This window comes from Dipodomys merriami, unplaced genomic scaffold (assembly GCF_024711535.1).
Source record: "Dipodomys merriami isolate MVZ:Mamm:240054 unplaced genomic scaffold, mDipMer1.0.p SCAF_19, whole genome shotgun sequence".
In the NCBI taxonomy this organism is placed as follows: domain Eukaryota; kingdom Metazoa; phylum Chordata; class Mammalia; order Rodentia; family Heteromyidae; genus Dipodomys; species Dipodomys merriami.
In genome coordinates this window covers 30,017,817-30,035,876 of record NW_027203270.1, presented here as the reverse complement: position 1 = coordinate 30,035,876, position 18,060 = coordinate 30,017,817, and the positions used below count along the sequence as shown (strand labels likewise).

Here is an 18,060-nt window from a genome sequence, read left to right as displayed (position 1 = left end):
GGATACCAGTGGGAACAGAGTTCTTGCTCTCCACCTGTGCACCAGGTAGTTCTCTGAACTAACTTACTTAAGAGGTTCTGAAGTTACTACCTTGGGTCACTGCTCAAAGGATGAAACAGAAACTTTGAGACAGATAAGGAGGTTGGTTTTTTGTTTTTGTTGTTTTTTGTCAGCTGTGGTCTGGAATTCAGGGCTTGGGCACTGTCCCTGAGTTTTTTTTGTTCAAGGCTAGCACTCTACCACTTTGAACCACAGCTCTACTTCTGAATGTCTGGTTAATTGGAGATGACAGTATCAGAGAGACTTTCAAGCGCAGGCTGCCTCTGAACCAGTATCCTCAATGTCAGCCTCCCTGGACAGTTAGGATCAGGCATGAGTCACCAGTGTCCTGCTGAAGAGGCTTTGAGGGTTTATTTGGGGGGCTTGAACTCAGGGCCTGGACACTGTCCCTGAGCTTCTTTTGCTCAAGGCTAGCACTCTACCACTTGAGCCACAGTGCTACTTCTTTTTTCTGTTCATATAGTACTGAGGAATGGAACCCAGGGCTTCATGCATGCTAGGCAAGCACTAAGCCACATTCCCAGCCCAAGGGGGTTATTTTTCTACAAGGCACTTATTCCAATTGTTTACTATACAAGTTTGTCAAATAGTTTAAGTGAGAGTTTTAAAAGCAGGAATGAGGCCAGTTTGAGGAAGTTAGGGTTAAAAAATATACACATACATACACACACACACACACACACACACATAACTGATTTTTCCCTGGAAGAGACAGTCAGTCAAGGAGGCTAGATCTTGATGAAATTAAAAGCTTGTCCTTAGATAAATTGTTTCCCTTTTCAGATGTTTTTTGTAGTTGTTTGGGTTATTTGTTCTTTTGCCGGTCCTGGGCTTGAACTCAGGGCCTGGGTGCTGTCCCTGAGCTTCTTTTGCTCAAGGCTAGCACTCTACCACTTGAGCCACAGAGCCATTTCTGGCTTTTTCTGTTTATGTGTTACTGAGGAATCGAACCCAGGGCTTCATGCATGCTAGGCAAGCACTCTACCACTAAGCCACATTCCCAAACCTATTTTTTTTCTTTTAAGATAGGGTCTCACTACCTCCCAAGTACTGGAATTAAAGGTAGTTTCTACCCAGCTAGTTCTATGGGCTTGTTTTTAAAGTGAAAGTGGCGGTAGGTAAATTTATTAGGCAAGGAATACACTTTCGGTTAGGACTAGGTTGTTTCAGAGGGCCCTAGTTCTGCTTTTATTGATAACGCAAATAGCCTCACATACAAGAGTAAGATGGCTGGGCGACAGTAACATGCCTATAATCCTAGCTACTCAGAAGGTTGAGATCTAGGGGTTGATATTTAAAGCCAGCCCAGGCAGCAAAGTTCATGAGACTCTCATCTCCAATTAACTAGCAAAAAAAAAGGGGGGGGGGGGCAAAAAGTAGAGCTGTTATAGAGCATTAACCTTGAATAAAAAACACAGACAGTGCCTAGATACTGAATTCAAACCCCAGGAATGGCACTTAAAAAAAAGATATAGCCAGGCGCAGGTGGGTCACGCCTGTAATCCTAGCTACTAAGGAGACTGAGATCTAAGGATCCCGGTTCAAAGTCAGCCTGGGCAGAAAAGACCGGGAGACTCTTATCTCCAATAAACCACTCAGAAAACCCGAAGGGGTACTGTGGCTCAAGTGGTAGAATGCTAGCCTTGAGCTGAAGAGCTCAGGGACAACACCCAGGCGCAGAGTTCAAGTACCATGACCAACCAAAAAAAAAAAAAAAAAAAGGCTCTAGGAAGGTGGCTCAGTGGTAGAGTGCTTGCCTTGCATGCATGAGGCCCTGGGTTCCATTCCTCAGCACCACATAAGCAGAAAAACCCAGAAGTGGGGCTGAGGCTCAAGTGGCAGGGCACTGGTCTACAGCTGAAGAGCTGAGAGACAGCGCCCAGGCCCACAGTTCAGGCCCTACAACCGACCAAAAAAAAAAAAAAAAAAAAGATATATTGGAAAAACCTTTTTGGTTCTGTGGCTTGACCACTGGATCTGGGCATTGTTTCTGAGCTTCTTTTGTTCCTTCTGGTTTTGAATAATTTATTGGAGATTAAGTCTCATAGACTTTCCTGCCCAGGCTGCCTTTGAACCATGATCCTCAGATCTCAGCCTCCTGAGTATAGCTAGCATTATAGGCATGAGCCACTGGCACCCAGCTTAGAAAAGTCATTCTGAACAAAGCCTAGGGACTGCTTAAAAGGACAAAGCAAACTGCTGCTAGCCACTCTCAGGTCACCCTGAACAGGGAGGTACTTAAGACTAAGGCCTGTCTGTCTCTGCTTCATACCAGGATGCATTTACCTCCAGTTTAAGGTAGATGGGTTTGTGATAGTAGCCCAGCCACAGGCCTAAGTTCTCATATGTTCCTGCCAGGAGCACAGAAGCTTCAACACCTCACTCTACCTGCCAGCTGCAAAATGTAGTCAACCCCAAAGCACTGCTGACCCAATTACATCTCTGGTGCCAAGGGGTAGTAACAAAAGTACACTCACACAAGGACTTGGACAAGGGAAAACATTAGCAAGGGAGCAAAGAGAGAAAGCATTCAAAAACATTAAATAACTTTACAGTATACCCTAATTAATAAATTTTATTTTAATTACTGACTCGGACTAAAGATCTTTAAGTTTACTTTTTCTGCTTTAAGAATCTGTTTCATCTGGCTTACAGACATAAATCAATTCTTAGAAGAGCTCGTTTGTGGTTACCACCCCTTTCTAAGTGGAGATGATTTGGGGAAAACTATAAATTGAAACCAGAAACTTTGTCCAGTAATCTCAGAGGACACCAAGTAAGCCTTTTCACCAGAATCATCTCGCATTCTGAGCACCCACCAAGGAGAGTCTGAATGCTGTACAGCTCTTCACAGGCTGAGGACTAGAACAAACTCCACTTACATGGGCTGAGGGTATTTTCTAGCATGTCACACTCCTTGGAGCTTGCTTCCTGCTTTTTTGTTCTGTGACAGCAGTATGGCCACTGACCTCTCAGGTTTTCGTGACTATACTCTCGTGCTCTGCACCTTTGGCAGGTGAGGCTACTAGAGAAAGTTCTGTCAGGATTAAAAATGCAGTTTGTAGCAGGTGGACAGCTAAGGAGCGGTGATATGACCATCATTTCTCTATGAGAAATGAAAATTCTGAAGGATTCTGTCTGAATTCTTCCTTGACAGGTGTGTGACACAGTATTTAAGATTTTTTTTTTGGGGGGGGGGTCTTTTAAAGTTCTCGATTATCACCTCCCCAGCTGGCCACGCACCCCCTCTCCACTGGAACTGCCCAGCCACACAACGGGCAACGCTCTCCTCACAGGGCCTGTTCCCTTCCTCTCAATCTCAATTCAAAATGGGGAAAAATTGCACTTGAGATTAATCATCCATTTTATTTTATTTTATTTTGTCATGTGCTCACAGCATCTTTCTCTCCTCTCCCTGGCAGGTCACAGACATAAATTAAAAATAAAATCTACAAGGAAAATAATTTATAAAAAGCACTCCCAGGCTTGCACCTTCTATCCCTAACTGCTCAGTTTGGAACCCCCTCCCCCACAGGGCAGGGAAATCAGTGATTCCCCCCACCCCCCCAATCTACTCCTGCTGGTCTGGAGTAGACAGCACTCCAAAGCTGGGGAGAGGTTGAGGCAGCAGTGGCAAAGCCACACACACAGACACTGTGGTCTTGGAGCTAACTGGCCACTGTGGCACTCGCATTCCTTCCCTCTTTCAGGATGTTCTCCGACAGCCCAGGTTAAGCTGGGGCTATGGAGACACAGCCGATGGCCAAGACCCTGGTGCTAGGTGCCCTCAGCCACCATTACATGCACTTCTCATTCTAGAAAGAAACCCCAACAAGCAAGCAGACAAGACCTTGAAACAGAGGAGAAAAGCCTCAAGTGTTCACACAGTAACACGGAGTCTTTATGGCAAAGAGAACATTTAGCAGCTTTGAATATTGGGGCATCTCCTTTTTACTCAACACAGGCATTCTAGACCCTATAGGTAAAATGGGGCACAAGCCCCAGTTTAAAAAGTAAAATAAAATCAAAGCGCAAGAAATTCTAAGGACTAGTTTTTCTCTTGGTGCTGGGTTTTGTAGGGATTTTTCTTTTTTTTTTCCCCCAGTGACAAGCCCAGACCTGAGGGAAGAGGCCCAGTGTTGTGCTCAATACTGCTGGCAGGTGGCTGCACTGGCATCTCCCTGAACATCATCCCCTGCCTTGGTTCAGCCCCTGAGGAGGAAGCTGCAGGCCCATCACCCTACTCCTGAGAGCTACAGGCAGCTAGTGAGGGTGGGGACCACAAACTCAGGGTGCAAGTGGGAGCGGTACAGTATTTCCATGCAGGCTCTGATGGAGACCGTCAGACAACCTCAGCTCAAGAATGGCTGGAGGCCGGATGGAGGCGGCAGTGACGGGGTAGCAACTGACATGCTTAGTGTTGGGACTGTGGCAACATGGCCTCATTACCTTTTTCTGTCCCTCTGCCCTCTGGCCTGAACCCAAGCCAGTGTTGGGTCCCCACAGATTCCACTTAACTGAAACGTTACAAGTGACTTCCCAAGAGCTCTCCTCAGGGATGCCAAAGCACAAGGAACAGTAAGAGTTAAAACAGAAAGAAAAAAAAAAAAAAGCCTCCTCCCTGGCCCCTCCTCTACCTGTGTACCCACTCTTGGATAAAATGGGGTTTATCACACCAGTAACTTAGGCCCACCAGTCACTCAAACCTGCTGCCTAGAATCCTGGCCAAAGCCCACCATAACCTTCCCTTTGACTTTCTAACTGCTTTGATTTTTGAAGGGCTTCCTTCCTTTCTTTCTTCCAGGAATGACACTTGTTACCACTTTTCCTTTCACAACTCTTTTCCATCCCCTTGGTTACCTCCACTCTACATAGCTGTTCTACCTCCAGCAATGCCAGCACTACTCTTCCCTTAAAGAAAGGGGTAGAGTGGGGACCCCAGCCACCCAAATGGTCTGGTCACTTCTACCCCAGAAGGGAAGCTGCATGAGACAGCGCCTGCGCCCACCTCTTCCTATGCACTGACCCGCAGTCATCCCATCTGAGAAGATATATTGGATAAGAAGGCATTGATGTCCCCACTGTCGGTCCAGGTCCAGGCCCAGCCCTTCTCCAGCTTCGGTCATAGTGAGTGCCCACCCCCTACCCACCCCAGCTCACTTCCTCCTGTCCTTTGGCTTCCTCTCCTGCCTCCGGGCCTGTTGGTCAGCCATAGTGCGAGGAATGAGGAGGACACTGCCGTCCCCAGCATACTGGAGTGCATACTGACTAGGCGAGTAGGGCCTCCCGTTCTCATCCCGCAGCCGCCCAAACACCTCCTGGTACAGGCTCTGGACCTTCTGCTTCATCTGACGCAGAGATCGCAGGAACTCCACTTTCTCCCGCAGCAGTCGGGCCTTATCACGCTGCAGGTCCTCAACATCCCGCTCCAGGTTCAGGATCGTGTCCAGCTTGCGCTTGCGGCAGTTCTGAGCAGCCATCTTGTTCTTGCCCCGACGCCGGATGTCCCGGATGAGGCTCAACTGGGCCTCGCTCAGCTGATATTTGGACAGCAGCTGGTTGAATTCCTCTACAGGCAGGTTGATAATTTTGTCGTTGGTGAATGGTATCTTCATGGCTCTGGCTCGGTGCTCATCCCGGCTCATCTGTTTGTCCAGGAAGTCAGCCTGTTTCTCCTTGCTACCTTTCTTGAGGGTGCTGGGTGGTGGCAGGTCAGCAGAGTCAAGGGCACTGGGTGCCATGTTGTACGTGTGGTTGTGACCCACATGCTCCAAATAGGGCAGGCAGGAGAGCTGCGATGGATCCTGGTAGCTCATTCGGCAGAACTTGGAATACTCAGGCTGGTAGCCCACTGCGCCCTCACTCTCTTCCAGATCCAGGGTCTCAGAGTCAGAACTGTAGCCAACAGCACCTTCCTCCGAAAAGGAGGAAGAGGCAGAGGAGGAAGCAGAGGAAGAGGAGGAGGAGGAGGAGGAGGAGGAAGAAGAGCTGCCCTCAGAGCTGCTCAGGGAGGAAGGGCTATGGCTAGAATCTAAGGAGAGTCCTGAGTCAGAGTCAAACTCCTCCTCGAGTTGGGAGGCCTGCACAGGGTTGAAGCCCTCCTCAATGGCCAGGTCCATCAGGCTGATCTCATCCAGCATGGCTTCATCTAACAAGCCCCCCAAAGGGTCAGGCAGTTCTGGGCCTGCTGTGTCATTGGCTGTGCCATTGAGCTGGGGTGGAAAGAAGAGCCCTGCCAAGTTGGTGGAGCCGAAGGTGGAGTTGAGGCTGGTGGAGTTGCTGGGAACCAGCGGGAGCAGTGTGGAGCTGCCAGCCACAGGCAAGCTCTCTACCTCAGGGCTGAAGAGTGAGAAGTCCTGGCCACAGCCCCCCAGGGATGCCTGATGCAGGCTGACATTCTGATTGATGGGAGTGTTGGGAGCAAGGCTGTAGTTGGTGCCCAGGGGGTCTCCAGAAGGGGCATTGTACAGAATTTCACTGGCTGATGTGTTCACTTCCATGGCCTAGAAGGGACAAGAGCACCAGAGTTCACTAGGAGCAGACTCCTCCCAGGGCTCCCACCTTGCAAGCCCCTAACCCAAAGCGCAACTGTCTGGACACAACAACAACAGACTGGACAGCAAAGTCCAGGCTCAGTTCCTGGCCCCAGTTTGGGCCCTGTGAGGCCCGGCAAAGATATTTCCTTCCTATGGGTTTTACTCTAGTTACAGGAATGACCAGCCTCTATTTGCGTGTGGCCAGATACCCCTATTTTCAAGAGAGAGGGAATCAGCACCAAGAACTTGGACTTGAGTCAGAAATTTAGCTGCACAGCTTTTGTGTGATCACTGCCACGTCACCTGACATCTCTGACCCTCAATTTCCTCGCACTTCAAATAACAAAGGAGACTGCAGTCTAGCTCAGTAGTGCTTGCCTAGTAGACACCTAGGGTTCAATCCCTAGCATGGCAAAAAAAAAAAAGTACTAATTAGATGATTAGGAGAGCAAAGGGAAATGAGGATGGCCATAAAACACTATGTGAATATCACCCAAGGGATGGGCTGAATTAGAGGAAGAAGGCACACCTACAAGGCAGGCCCTACTTTAGAAGGCTATCCTAGCTTTTAACCCAACCCCACCTCAACTGTACCTTCCCCACACCCCAGGAGATAACCTGGATAGGTTACCTCTCTCAGTATCCCCACTTTCCTGTAGGCCGGCCAAATGAAGCGTTACCCTGTACTCAGAGGTGCAGATAACATGCTGGGACACACTACAGAAAACCCATCAGGTTATGCTGTTCTGATAACCTTACCTGCATTTCCATGATGGACATGAGATCTTGCCACTGCTGTTCCAAATCAAATGGCGACTCTGTCCCCGTCAGGAGAGGAGACAAGAGGCTGTTCTGAAGAGCTGGGGACTCACTCTCACTAGGCACTGCTTCTGTGATGCTGGCAACATCTGCTGGGAACTAAACAGCACAAAGGCATCGGTAAGTGAGGAAGACCACCTTCTGCTTTCCTCACACTGATAGCATCACATGGTCTTCTTCTGAATTCACCCCCAGCAGCCAAGTCAAGGTCAGAACCCAGAGCTGGTCCTGCAGACAACCATGAAGGGACACACCATGTGCAGGCCACCCTGCTGGCTCAGTGGGCTCCCGCTGATCCTGCATACCTCGGCATTTTTCCAAAAGGGACAGGTGGCTTCTAGCAGCCTAAGGCCATCCAGAGACAGGATTGTCTGGTCCCCTAACTAGGCAATTTTTTTTTTTAAAATTTTTTGGTCATGGGGCTTGAACTCTGGGCCTGGGCACTGTCCCTCAGTTCTTCAGCTCAAGGCTAGTGCTCTACTGCTTGAGCCACTGCATCACTTCCGGTTTTCTGGCGGTTAATTGGAAATAAGAGTCTCATGGACTTTTCTGCCAGGGCTGGCTTTGAACCGCCATCCTCAGATCTCAGCCTCCTCAGTAGATAGGATTACAGGCGTGAGCCACCGGCGTCCAGCCCAACTAGGCATTTATGGCAATAGCATCTGTAAGTCTGGCTGGCCTGGGCTCTGGCTGACTACGGACGGAGACTGCTACCTCTTCCTCAGCAATGCTGCAGCCTGTAGTTACCTTCCTGTTTCAACTACTGATAGATCCTGAGTCTCAGACACAAAGGAGAAGGGGAGAGTCCTTAGATAAGCACCAAGATGCGAAATGCTTTGCCTCCTCTGTGCTGTCTATGGCCAAAGCCTGGTACCTGTGAATCAATTACCATTCCCTTCCCATTATAGAGCCCAGCTACTGTGGCTTTGTATTCCCCAAAGCCAAAAAAAGTCAGGTCCATCCACAGACATAACCCTCCTCTAGGGGAAGGGAAGAAAGACTTCAGCCTTTAAGTGTGAGAGAGCAGGTAGCAGAGAGGCCAGTAGCAAAGGTGCCAGTACCTGTGCAGTGAAGCTCTCCCCAGTCTCTCCGTCCACTAGCAGGTCTCGGGCCAGAGCTTCCGCACCCTCGCCTGCCCAGGTGTCCTCCTGCTCTCCTCCATCTCGAAGTTCCTTATCCACATCCTGTTCCTTCTGGCGATGACTGTAGTCAAAAACCTCACGCCCAGCCCCCAGATCAATATCCTGCCGCCAAAGGATGTCAATCAGATCTATGTCCTGAAAGACAGACCATGATGGCTTTAGCTCTCAAGACCCCAGAGGCTTCTCCTTGTTCTGCCCCTCATGGTCCCTCCTAACGCCATGCCAGTCTTGGGTGGGGCCCCTCCCAGCTCTGGCTCCTCTACATCAGCAAGGCTTCATTTATACTATTCCAGGGCAAAAGAGAAACATTAGCAAAAGCCACTAGCATGACTAGCACCACACAGGTCTGAGGTCTGTGGACTAGAGACATACCTGGGGCCAAAGGGCAGGGCCAACCCACCCTACATAATAAGAAAGGAGAAGGAAACGTAACACGTCTCTGATTTTGGAATGGGAACCCTGAGAATGTATTTTGTAGAAGGCTGGCCTCAACAAGCAAGGGTGAGCTATGATGCAGAATTGCCTAGCAGTGGCCAGGCTTGCATCAGCCTGTGGTGCCACTGCTTTGCATAAAGGGGTGGGGTGATTGGGAGAGGAAAATCCCTGCATTTCCAACCACCTGATGCAACCAATGACAAGAATAGGCTGTCCCCAGCCCTTCCTACAGCCATTCCCCCTTCAGAGACTGACAGCAGGAGTAAGCTTGAACACCTACAACTCTTAAAGCCCAGGCTCACCTCAAGATCCATCTCTGTCAGAATCCCATCTCAGCTGATGCTAGCAAGCTGCCTCGATCCCAGGGGAGCCTCAAGCAGTCAAATGATCCTCGTTGGGCACCCCACCCCTGCCAAGGGCGGCCCCACTACCTCCCCTCACCACACCCAGCTCCCCATCAGTCAACCCACTCAAGGACATAACCCCAAGCACAGCTCAGCTCCAACTACCACCTTAGGCATCAAAATACCTCCCTCTGGCTCTGTCCCATGGCTCCTGAACGGTTCCTGCACCAACTGCCACCCACATAAAACCCCATCAAGCCATCTGGGCTTCCTATACATGCCACTCCCTTTGGCAAAGTCCTCCCAACAAGCCTGAAGAGACCCTAAAGTGCAGCCTCCCATTCAGAGATTAAGAAGCACAGCATCCTTAGCTCAGACCCACCTCCCTGTCCCTAAGCAGGTACTATACCCCTTCCCACTCAACCCATCCGTTTCCACCCTAAGACCCCTAAAACCTCCCCCATAAGTTCCTCTCCCTTCAATCTCCCATCGTACACCAACCTGAGCAGGAGCCCTGGACCCAGGAACAGAGGGGGGCTGGGCCACCCGGTGACCAGCCAGTAAAGAGTTAAGGGGCTGGTTGCCTTTGGCATGGCCCCCACCACTGTGAGAGCTGCGGTCCAGGCGGGTCATGGTCTGGGAGAGGGGCCCCAGGGCAGCCGGTGCCCGGAAGCCGGACAGGGGGCTGCAAGGAGCTCTTGGCTTTCAGGGAGCACACCAGGCTGGAAGGGTGGCCCCTTGCTAGCTCCAAGGGGCCCGAGGAGAGTGCCCCGCCCGTGCTGCTGCCTGGGCGGCCCAGCCCAGCCCCCTTCCTCCATCCTGGAGCAGCCCCCTCCCACCTCACAACCCCAGTTCCACTCAAGCGCCCAGCAGCCCCCACCCTGAGCTCACCGCAGAGGCTGCAGTGAGACGGGACTCCCACCCCATGCTCCGTGCTCACGATGCAGAGGAAAGCGAGCTCCCTCCTGGACCTATCCTCCCGCTCCTCCCTCTCCCCCTCCCCACGCCCCCCAAACTTGTTACCTAGGCTGCCGCAAGGAGCCAATCCCCTCCCCCTCCCACCCTGCAGGTCACTGCTGAGGCTGCAGAGAGCCAATCCCCTCCCCCAGGTCAGCAGCTGGGCTGCGGAAAGAGCCAATCCCCTCCCACTGTCGTTACCTAGGCTGCGCCGGGAGCCAATCTCCTCCCCCAAGTCTCCGCTGGAGATGCGGATGGAGCCAATCCCCTCCCACCGCCTGTTACCTAGCTGCAGATGGGAGCCAATCTCTGCACCAGGGCAGCTGGAAAAGCTGCCGCAAGGAACCAGCCCATCCCTGGGCCGCCTCCGTCTCCTTGAGGAGATGCACCCAGGGGCGGGCAGCCCCACCCAGCCCAGTCAGTCAGCTGGGGTGGCGCAGTGAGCGCCCAGGGGGGAAGGGGTGCCATTCTCCTCCCTCTTGTCGCATCTCGCTTCTCCAGCCCACTAGAGACTGGGCAGACACTCCTGCAGTTTCACCCGGAAATTAAATTCTTTGCTGGGAAGGGAAAGGAGTTTTTTCTATTCCTTAGGAAGGAGGTAGCCAGTTCTCAAGGCCAGGGATCACAAGCCAGGCTGAGCAGAAACCTAATGCACTCAAGCCAAATAAAAAAGGGCAAAGGCAGGAGCTTTGTCACCCTAAAGCAGGCCAGACTGGAGGAAAGGGGAAAGCCATTTTTTGCCCAAATGTAACAATGCCACAGTGCTGGCCAGACCCAAGACCAAACGGACAGACAATACAATTCTGAAGCCCAGCACAGGAACACATCCTGGCCACAAATATGCCTCCCACTTCCCCTTTCACTTGACCTTTTTGTCGTTTTTAAGTTCTCTGCCTGACCCCTGGCCAGCATCTCTCCTGGGGGGAGGGGGGAGGGAGGGACGAGAAGCCCCTTGACAGAATCAGAATCACATCTCAGACTCCAGGATTAGTTTCTCAGGGGCAACTCAGTTCACTCTCCTCACTGCTGCTCTCCTGGAGCCTAAGGTCAGGTCAGAAAAGACAGTGTGTTCTCCCTGGTCACAACCCGCTCCTAGCCTGGAAAGAGCTGTAAACAGGCCACCCCCTGGTCTGGGCAGAGGGCCAACCTCCAAGGGAATCCTATCCTGACAAGGGCCTAAGTAATGGCAGCCATCGAACAGGCCTGGCAGTGGGGGAGCACTACCACCCCAGGGATAATACCAACTCCAGCAGTGCCTGTCACATGCTCTGGACCTGGGTATTTTTATCCCAGAGTTGCTGAAGAAATGTTGTTCTAAACACATCATAATCTCTCCCCCCACTTTCCCAGCCTGGGCCCTTCATGCTGACCTACTCCACCTCCCCAAAAAAGTGGCGAAGCCCTGAGGTTAAGGAAAGCATGACTACTCAACGCCAAGAGAGTAGAGAAGTGGGGCTCAAAGTCCTATCCCACTCTGGCCCCAACCCACTGCGATACATCCAAGACATCCCACATCTATCCCAGAACTTCCTGAAGGGAGAGTAGCAGAACTACCACCTCCCTTCAAGGTTCCCAAAAGCCCTGTTCCACACCCCCTGGACACACTCCGGAGAAGTGACCAGAGGCCAGAGCATACTTCTTCAGCTAAGACTGGAGCTGGCTTGATGGGCAGGGGATAGGAAAGCAAAAGAGGGGTGAGGCTCCAACCAGAACTACAAGAATCTAAGAGACTGAAATGCAAGAGATGCTCCTGACTCCCATGATCAGATAATCCTAGCTTCTCTCAAAGCAGATCCAATAACAGCCAGCGGAGCAGAGAGCAGGTTTCCCAATCTCAGCACTATTGGCAACTGGGGGGGGGGGGGGGGGGTTCAGATAAACCTGCAGTTTGGGAGCTGTCCTGTGCTAGTCAGCAGCAGCACTGGCCTCATCAGTTAGATACTAGTAGCACCCCCCCCACGTGACAACCAAAATTGACGCTACATAATACCACCTATTCCCTGAGGGGCAAAAAATCATCCCCAGATGAGGATCAGGGACCTAAAACAAACCATATTCTTTCCCAGTTACTTACACTCAAAGAAGTGAGGTCAGAACAAACTCCCAAAGCAGGGCGTGGCCAGACTTGGTGGGCAAAGGGAGTCAACTTCAGCATAACCAGCTCAGAGCCATCCCAGAGCCACATAGCATCTTCCTCCCTAAAGGCCAATGGAATGCAGTGGGCCTTTTCACAAGCTAGGTGATTAGTGCAAGCAGTTTTATCACATTAGGTGACAAAAGGATAGGCCTAGCTATCTGCATTACAGAAAGCAAGAAACTGCATCCTTTCTGCCAGGAAAGGCAGTCAACCACAAGACAGCAGCAGAGGTAAAGATCACTTCTGACAGCTCAGAGTAAGCTGACCTAGGAAGCAGAACACAATTCTCTTGTAGCTTCCAGCCTTTTCTGCCTTATTCTCTGCAGTGGACTCTGGCAAACAATAGACGCCTTGGCCTCTATTGGCCACGAAGAACTATTCAAGTCTGTTCACTGGCTCAGGCCCAGGAGAACTGAGCTATGGGGACCTTACAATAGACCTGACCATTGGAGAGAACTTTAGGGTACAGTATGCAAGTTTGATGTGGGGAAGAGGTACAAGGCAAGAATTCACACAGTATTTGTCTTAGCAACAGAGATACACTGCATCAAAACCCATCACAACATGGCCCTCCCCCCTCAGGCCTCCAGCAGTCAAACTGAAATACAAGCAGTAAACACCCAGGCATGTTCTAGGCACCTCCCACTGTCCTGACAGTACATTTAAAGATGGGTCAATGGTTCTATACAGGGAAATGCTCCCAGCCCCCAATCCTAAAAGCTAGACCCCTCAACCCATTCCTAGCCAAACTTTGTGCCTACGACACCCCCCCCTCCAATCTATAGACCTCAGTGCTAAATCCACAATGCTACAGAACCAGGCTCTATCCTCCCCATCCCCCCCCCCATCTCACCCACCCACCTACCACAGGACCACTAACCTCTTTGGTTAAGTCTCCACTGACTGGAGGGGCTACAGCTCCCAAATCCTCCAAATCTTCACTGAATCCCTGCTCCGTTTCGCTTTCTCGCACCCCGTTGTCTGGGCCTGTCACATCTTGGAGGCCACTGGAACTCTCGAGGGCGAGGCCTGAGTTGGGCTGGCTGCCGGAGACAGACCCCTCCGGGTCCCGGTGAACCAGCCAGGCATTTACTTCAGTAGTTGGCACCTGGAACCTGTCCAGGGCCCTGACCTGACTGAGGAGCCGCCGGGCAGTGAAGTAATTGTCCAGGTCTATGCTCTTGGGGTGGATACCATAGCCATCCAAGGTATTCCTCAGGTTGTGGAACTGGGTCTGAGTATAAGCAGAGCTGGGCCCCAGGATGATCTCACGGAGTGGGGGGAGCTGTGAAGTCAGGTAAGTATCCACGTCCACCCGCACCCCAATCAGACTCAGCAGAATGGTGAACTGGAGAAGTCCTTCCGTTAAGTATTTCTTCAGAGAAAGCATTGCTGAAGGACCAGAATGTTTATGCTTTTTGGTTTTTAAATCTTCCAAAAGATAAAGCAAGGCCACTGCTCTGCCGCTCCAGCCAGCAGGTCACCCTTCTCAGTGCCAGACCCTGTTTCCCACCCTTACAGAAAACAAGGGCTGAACTCCCTGATGGCCCCAGAGGAAAGCACACCACGTGGAGCCAAGGCCACACTCCACACCACATTCACTTTTCCCTTCTGGACACCTCACCTCTGAAAGTACAACTGATCCTAACCCAGTCCAGGCACTCAGGGCCCACGTGACTTACTGTCTCCACAGTCCACATACAGTCACTTCCTCACTCACATTAGTTGTCCTCTCTGTAGATTCCACTGCAGGCTGTTCACAGGAACAGCTGAACGGTTTGGTTTGGTTTTGTTTTCTTTCTCCTTCCTAAGGTTTATTTTCTTTGGCTGCAGCTACAGGCCTTTTGTCTTGGGTCACAGTGTCCCGCCTCCTCCACACTTACCAGGGGGGTTTCCAGAGAAACCTGAAAAGGGAATCACAAGATCAGATTCCGTGTTTTTCACATCATGACACGGGTAGGAAAACCTTCAAGTAGAAGGTAGGAAACACATTAAAAGGTCACTCTGACAGGAAGAAAAACACCAAACACTTATATTCTCAGAAATAAAAGCAAATTAAGGGCACATCTAGTAAGCACCAGACCTTGAGTTCAAACATTAATAAGAAAACAAACCCCGACAAACTGTTATGAACAAATCAGCAATGAAGATATTACAACAAAGAATTTCAATTACTGGATATTAAATTTGCAATTCCCTAAAAAAAAAAAAAAAGTAGCTTGCTTTGTAAGTACACAATGCCCAGGGCATCTTACATATGATCTGATTTACCAATATCCCTTGCCCTCCCCTCTCCACATTATACGGCAGCGTGTGCGCACAGGAGCGTGCCCAAGCTTGCGCTGGTACTAGGGCTTGAACCAAGGGCCTGGTCACTCTTTCTTTTTTCGATCATGGGTAGGGCTCTACAACTTAAGCCACAGTTCTACCTCCTGCTTTTTGCTGTTTAATTAGAGACAGGCGTCTCATCAACATTCCTGCCTGGGCTGGCTTCAAACCAGGATCCTTAGATCTCAGCCTCCTGTGTAGCTAGGACTACAGGCCTTGAGCCACCAGTGCATGGCTCAGCTTCTATTTTTAGCAAAAGTTCATTTCCTATCTTAAAGGAAAGCTGGTTCCCCAAGTCTCAGAAACACACTGTCTACAATTTCCCTCTCTTCCAATTGTAAAGGGGAGGGAGAGATTGTTAAAGGGTACGTTGGAGGAAAAAAAAAAAAAAAAAAAACACGAGGACAATGTCCAGGCCACCACTTCACACAAAAGAAAAAAGCCTTTTGTTTTCCCAACTTGGGGATCTAATTTCCTTTTCCTATCACTCCCTCCTTGAGAGAGCAAAGGGGAAAAGGGAGGAAAGGAATGGAAGGACCTTCATATGACTGTTCCCACCCAGAATTTGCATAGGGAGCTTTTATCTTCATTCATATGACCTTCTGAGCACAAGCAGAAGGATATGGCCAAGTTCTCAACCCAGACTGCCAAATGGGGAGAAGGTAAATTTGCTTTTTCGTTTCTGCTTTCTACTTGGGCTTCCCTTAATCCCTAAACCACGACAGACTTCTCCTACATCTGCTCTGTTAGGACCCACCTTTCCAACTTTATTCCAAAGGGGACTCGGGATCTACACTACACTACATAATACACTACACACAACCCACACACGCCTGCACACCCTCTATTCAACACAACTGCAATCCTGAATTCCTGTGTATCTTACCCTCCCTTTCTCCTGCAATTTACTACTAAAACCTCCCAAGCGTCCCTGAAGTTTATTAAAACAGGACAAAGTTCTTTAAAGATCTGAATTTGGACTAGAGGACCCCACTCGGAGTTCGGTTCCCAACCCTGCCTTGCCCTGGATACCCGAGTCCGGCCGGATCCAAGTCTCCATGCCCAGTCTGGTGCCTCGGCTCCCAGCCTCCTGGAGCACCCGGCGAACAAGTGCGAGTTTCTTGGCCTTGACTCACCCTTAAAGGCGAACCTCACCCCGCCTTCCGTCCCGGTAGCCCCACCCCACTCCCAAGCCCGGGCCGCACACCACGCCTTCGGGCGCCCTCAGGCTTCCCGGGTCCAGCCCACCCAGGAACAGGCTTGGTGGGGCGCCCCGCGGAAGTCTCCGCCAGACCCAGGCCCCGGCTCTTCCAGGGGGACCCCCCCCCATCAGCCGCCCCGCTCCCGCCGCCGGCCCCTCAGCCACAGCTCCCTCCCCTCACCCCATAAGCCTCGGCCTGGCTTGCACCGCACCCCTCCCGTCAGGGACAGCAATGTGCCTGGTACCCGCTGCTGGGCTCTGAATCCGCCGTGGCCGCCACCGCAAGCCCTCAGCCCGAGTCCCGGGCCTCGCCGCCGCCACCGCCGGCCGGCCTGGAGCTCCCAGCCTCCGCTTCCCTCCCCGCCCCCTCTTTCCACCGCACTCGGAAGCCCTCCTCCCACGGGCACCCTAGAAACAGTTCCACCAATCAGCTAGCCGGAGAGGCAACCGTCACCGGATGTGGCTTTGATTGACATCCCTGACAACCCAATAGCTAAGTGTGTCTCCTTCTTCCCTGGTCCGTTTCCTCAAAACAGACATGGCCCAAGACCCAATGGCTGTGTAAACCCGCCCCGTGGCGTGGGTCCGCCAATGAGTGGGGCGAAGGCCGTGGTGTCGGGCATTCTGGACTCCTTGACCGCACGTTCGCGGCGGGTGGCGTACGGGTTAGGCGATTGTAGCGCACTCTGTAGCTGGGGCCTGAGATCCTAGCACGGGGAAAGAGGAAGAAGTATCTATCGCCTCTGGAGCGGCGATTCCCCTTGGATGGTTCCCACAGTGACTTGCAAAAGTCCAGTGAGATCCTTGAGCCCGAGGCGGAGCGCTGAACATGTGGTTCCCATGTTGCCGACGCTCGTGCCGCCATCTTGGGTACTGGCAACGTAAACCGGTGCGCCGGCTTCCTCTCCCTGCAGGCCTGGCGTAGTTAGCGAGTCGGGCGGTCGGACCCGGTGGTACGGACTACCATCGCTTCGTGGAATGTCGTCACATGGTGGCGGGATGTTGATGTCAGAGATGGGGCAGAGTAGCCATTTTTGTCGTCTTGGAACCCCACGAAAAGCTCCCCCCCTTCCCTAACCTCTTCTTCCTCTCCCCACCCCCACTCTCGCAAAGCAGAGTCTTGCTTTTCAGGAACTTTCCTAACTCTCCAAAGTGTCTAAGTCCCATCCAGCAATGTTTGTTCACTCTCACTGTTAACCGTGTAGCCCATCATCATTTGGGAAACCTGTTATATAGACTCAGAGTCTGAGGCCTCTGGACATTCTGATTCAGTAACTTTGGGGCGGAGGCCTGAGCACCTGCCCTCTTGAGTAATGCACGTAAATGCCGCTAGTTGAAGACCACATTTAGGAAATCATTGAGTTGGACTTTGCTCCCAGCTGTGAGACAAAGAGCCAATTCAAGTTCTCTTTGGAAGAGACCATAACCTCGTGGGCTATTCATTATCCTTGTGCAATGAGGACAGAGTCTACTAATAGGACAGAGTCTATCTCCAGGCTCTGCTTGGAGATAGAGGCTTAAAATGTAGGGTGGACCACAGAGTATAAAGTACTTTCTCTGGGGTTGGAAAAATGGCGCAGTGGTAGAGTGCTTGCCTCGCATGCATGAGGCTCTGGGTTGGATTCCTCAGCACCACATAAGCAGAAAAAGCCAGAAGTGGCACTGAGGTTCAAGTGGTAGAGCGCTAGCCTTGAGCTGAAGAGCTGAGGGACAGCGCCCAGGCCCAGAGTTCAGGCCCCACGAACAACAAAAAAAAAAAAAAAAAAAACTTTCTCTGCTGTAGATACACATCAGCATCCATTCCTTGAATCCTTTTTTGTTGTTGTTGTTGTTTTGTCAGTCATAGGGCTTGAACTCTGAGCCACCAGCGCCCGGCTCCTAGAATTCTTATAAAACTATGGATTCAGAAGTGGAGCTGTGGCTCAAGTGGTAGAGCACTAGCCTGGTGTGAAAAAACTCCAGGGATAGTGCTCAGGCTCTTGATTTCAAGCCCCAGGAACCGTACCAAAAAATTAAGCAAAAAACAAAAAAACAAAAAACACCATGCTGGTGGCTCACGCCTGTAATCCTAGCTACTCAGGAGGCTGAGATCTGAGTGTCT

The 18,060-nt window shown here is 51.3% G+C and overlaps 1 protein-coding gene across 6 annotated transcripts; it reads right to left on the bottom strand.

Annotated features, from left to right (window-relative positions):
• Positions 1–3,419: 3,419 nt before the first annotated feature.
• On the bottom strand, positions 3,420–16,326 carry Nfe2l1 (NFE2 like bZIP transcription factor 1). Of its 6 annotated transcripts, none has more exons than XM_070028237.1 (5): positions 16,141–16,326; positions 13,311–14,334; positions 8,477–8,692; positions 7,356–7,514; positions 3,420–6,563 (listed from the first exon to the last, which is right to left on the bottom strand). In XM_070028237.1, the coding sequence occupies exons 2-5, from the start codon at positions 13,818–13,820 to the stop codon at positions 5,217–5,219; spliced, it is 2,232 nt and encodes a 743-aa protein (XP_069884338.1). In that variant the 5' UTR covers positions 13,821–14,334; positions 16,141–16,326; the 3' UTR covers positions 3,420–5,216. The 6 variants fall into 6 exon arrangements, with proteins under 6 accessions (XP_069884338.1, XP_069884342.1, XP_069884341.1 ...); XM_070028241.1 differs by having other exon boundaries at positions 8,477–8,659; XM_070028240.1 differs by having other exon boundaries at positions 16,198–16,326.
• Positions 16,327–18,060: the final 1,734 nt, after the last annotated feature.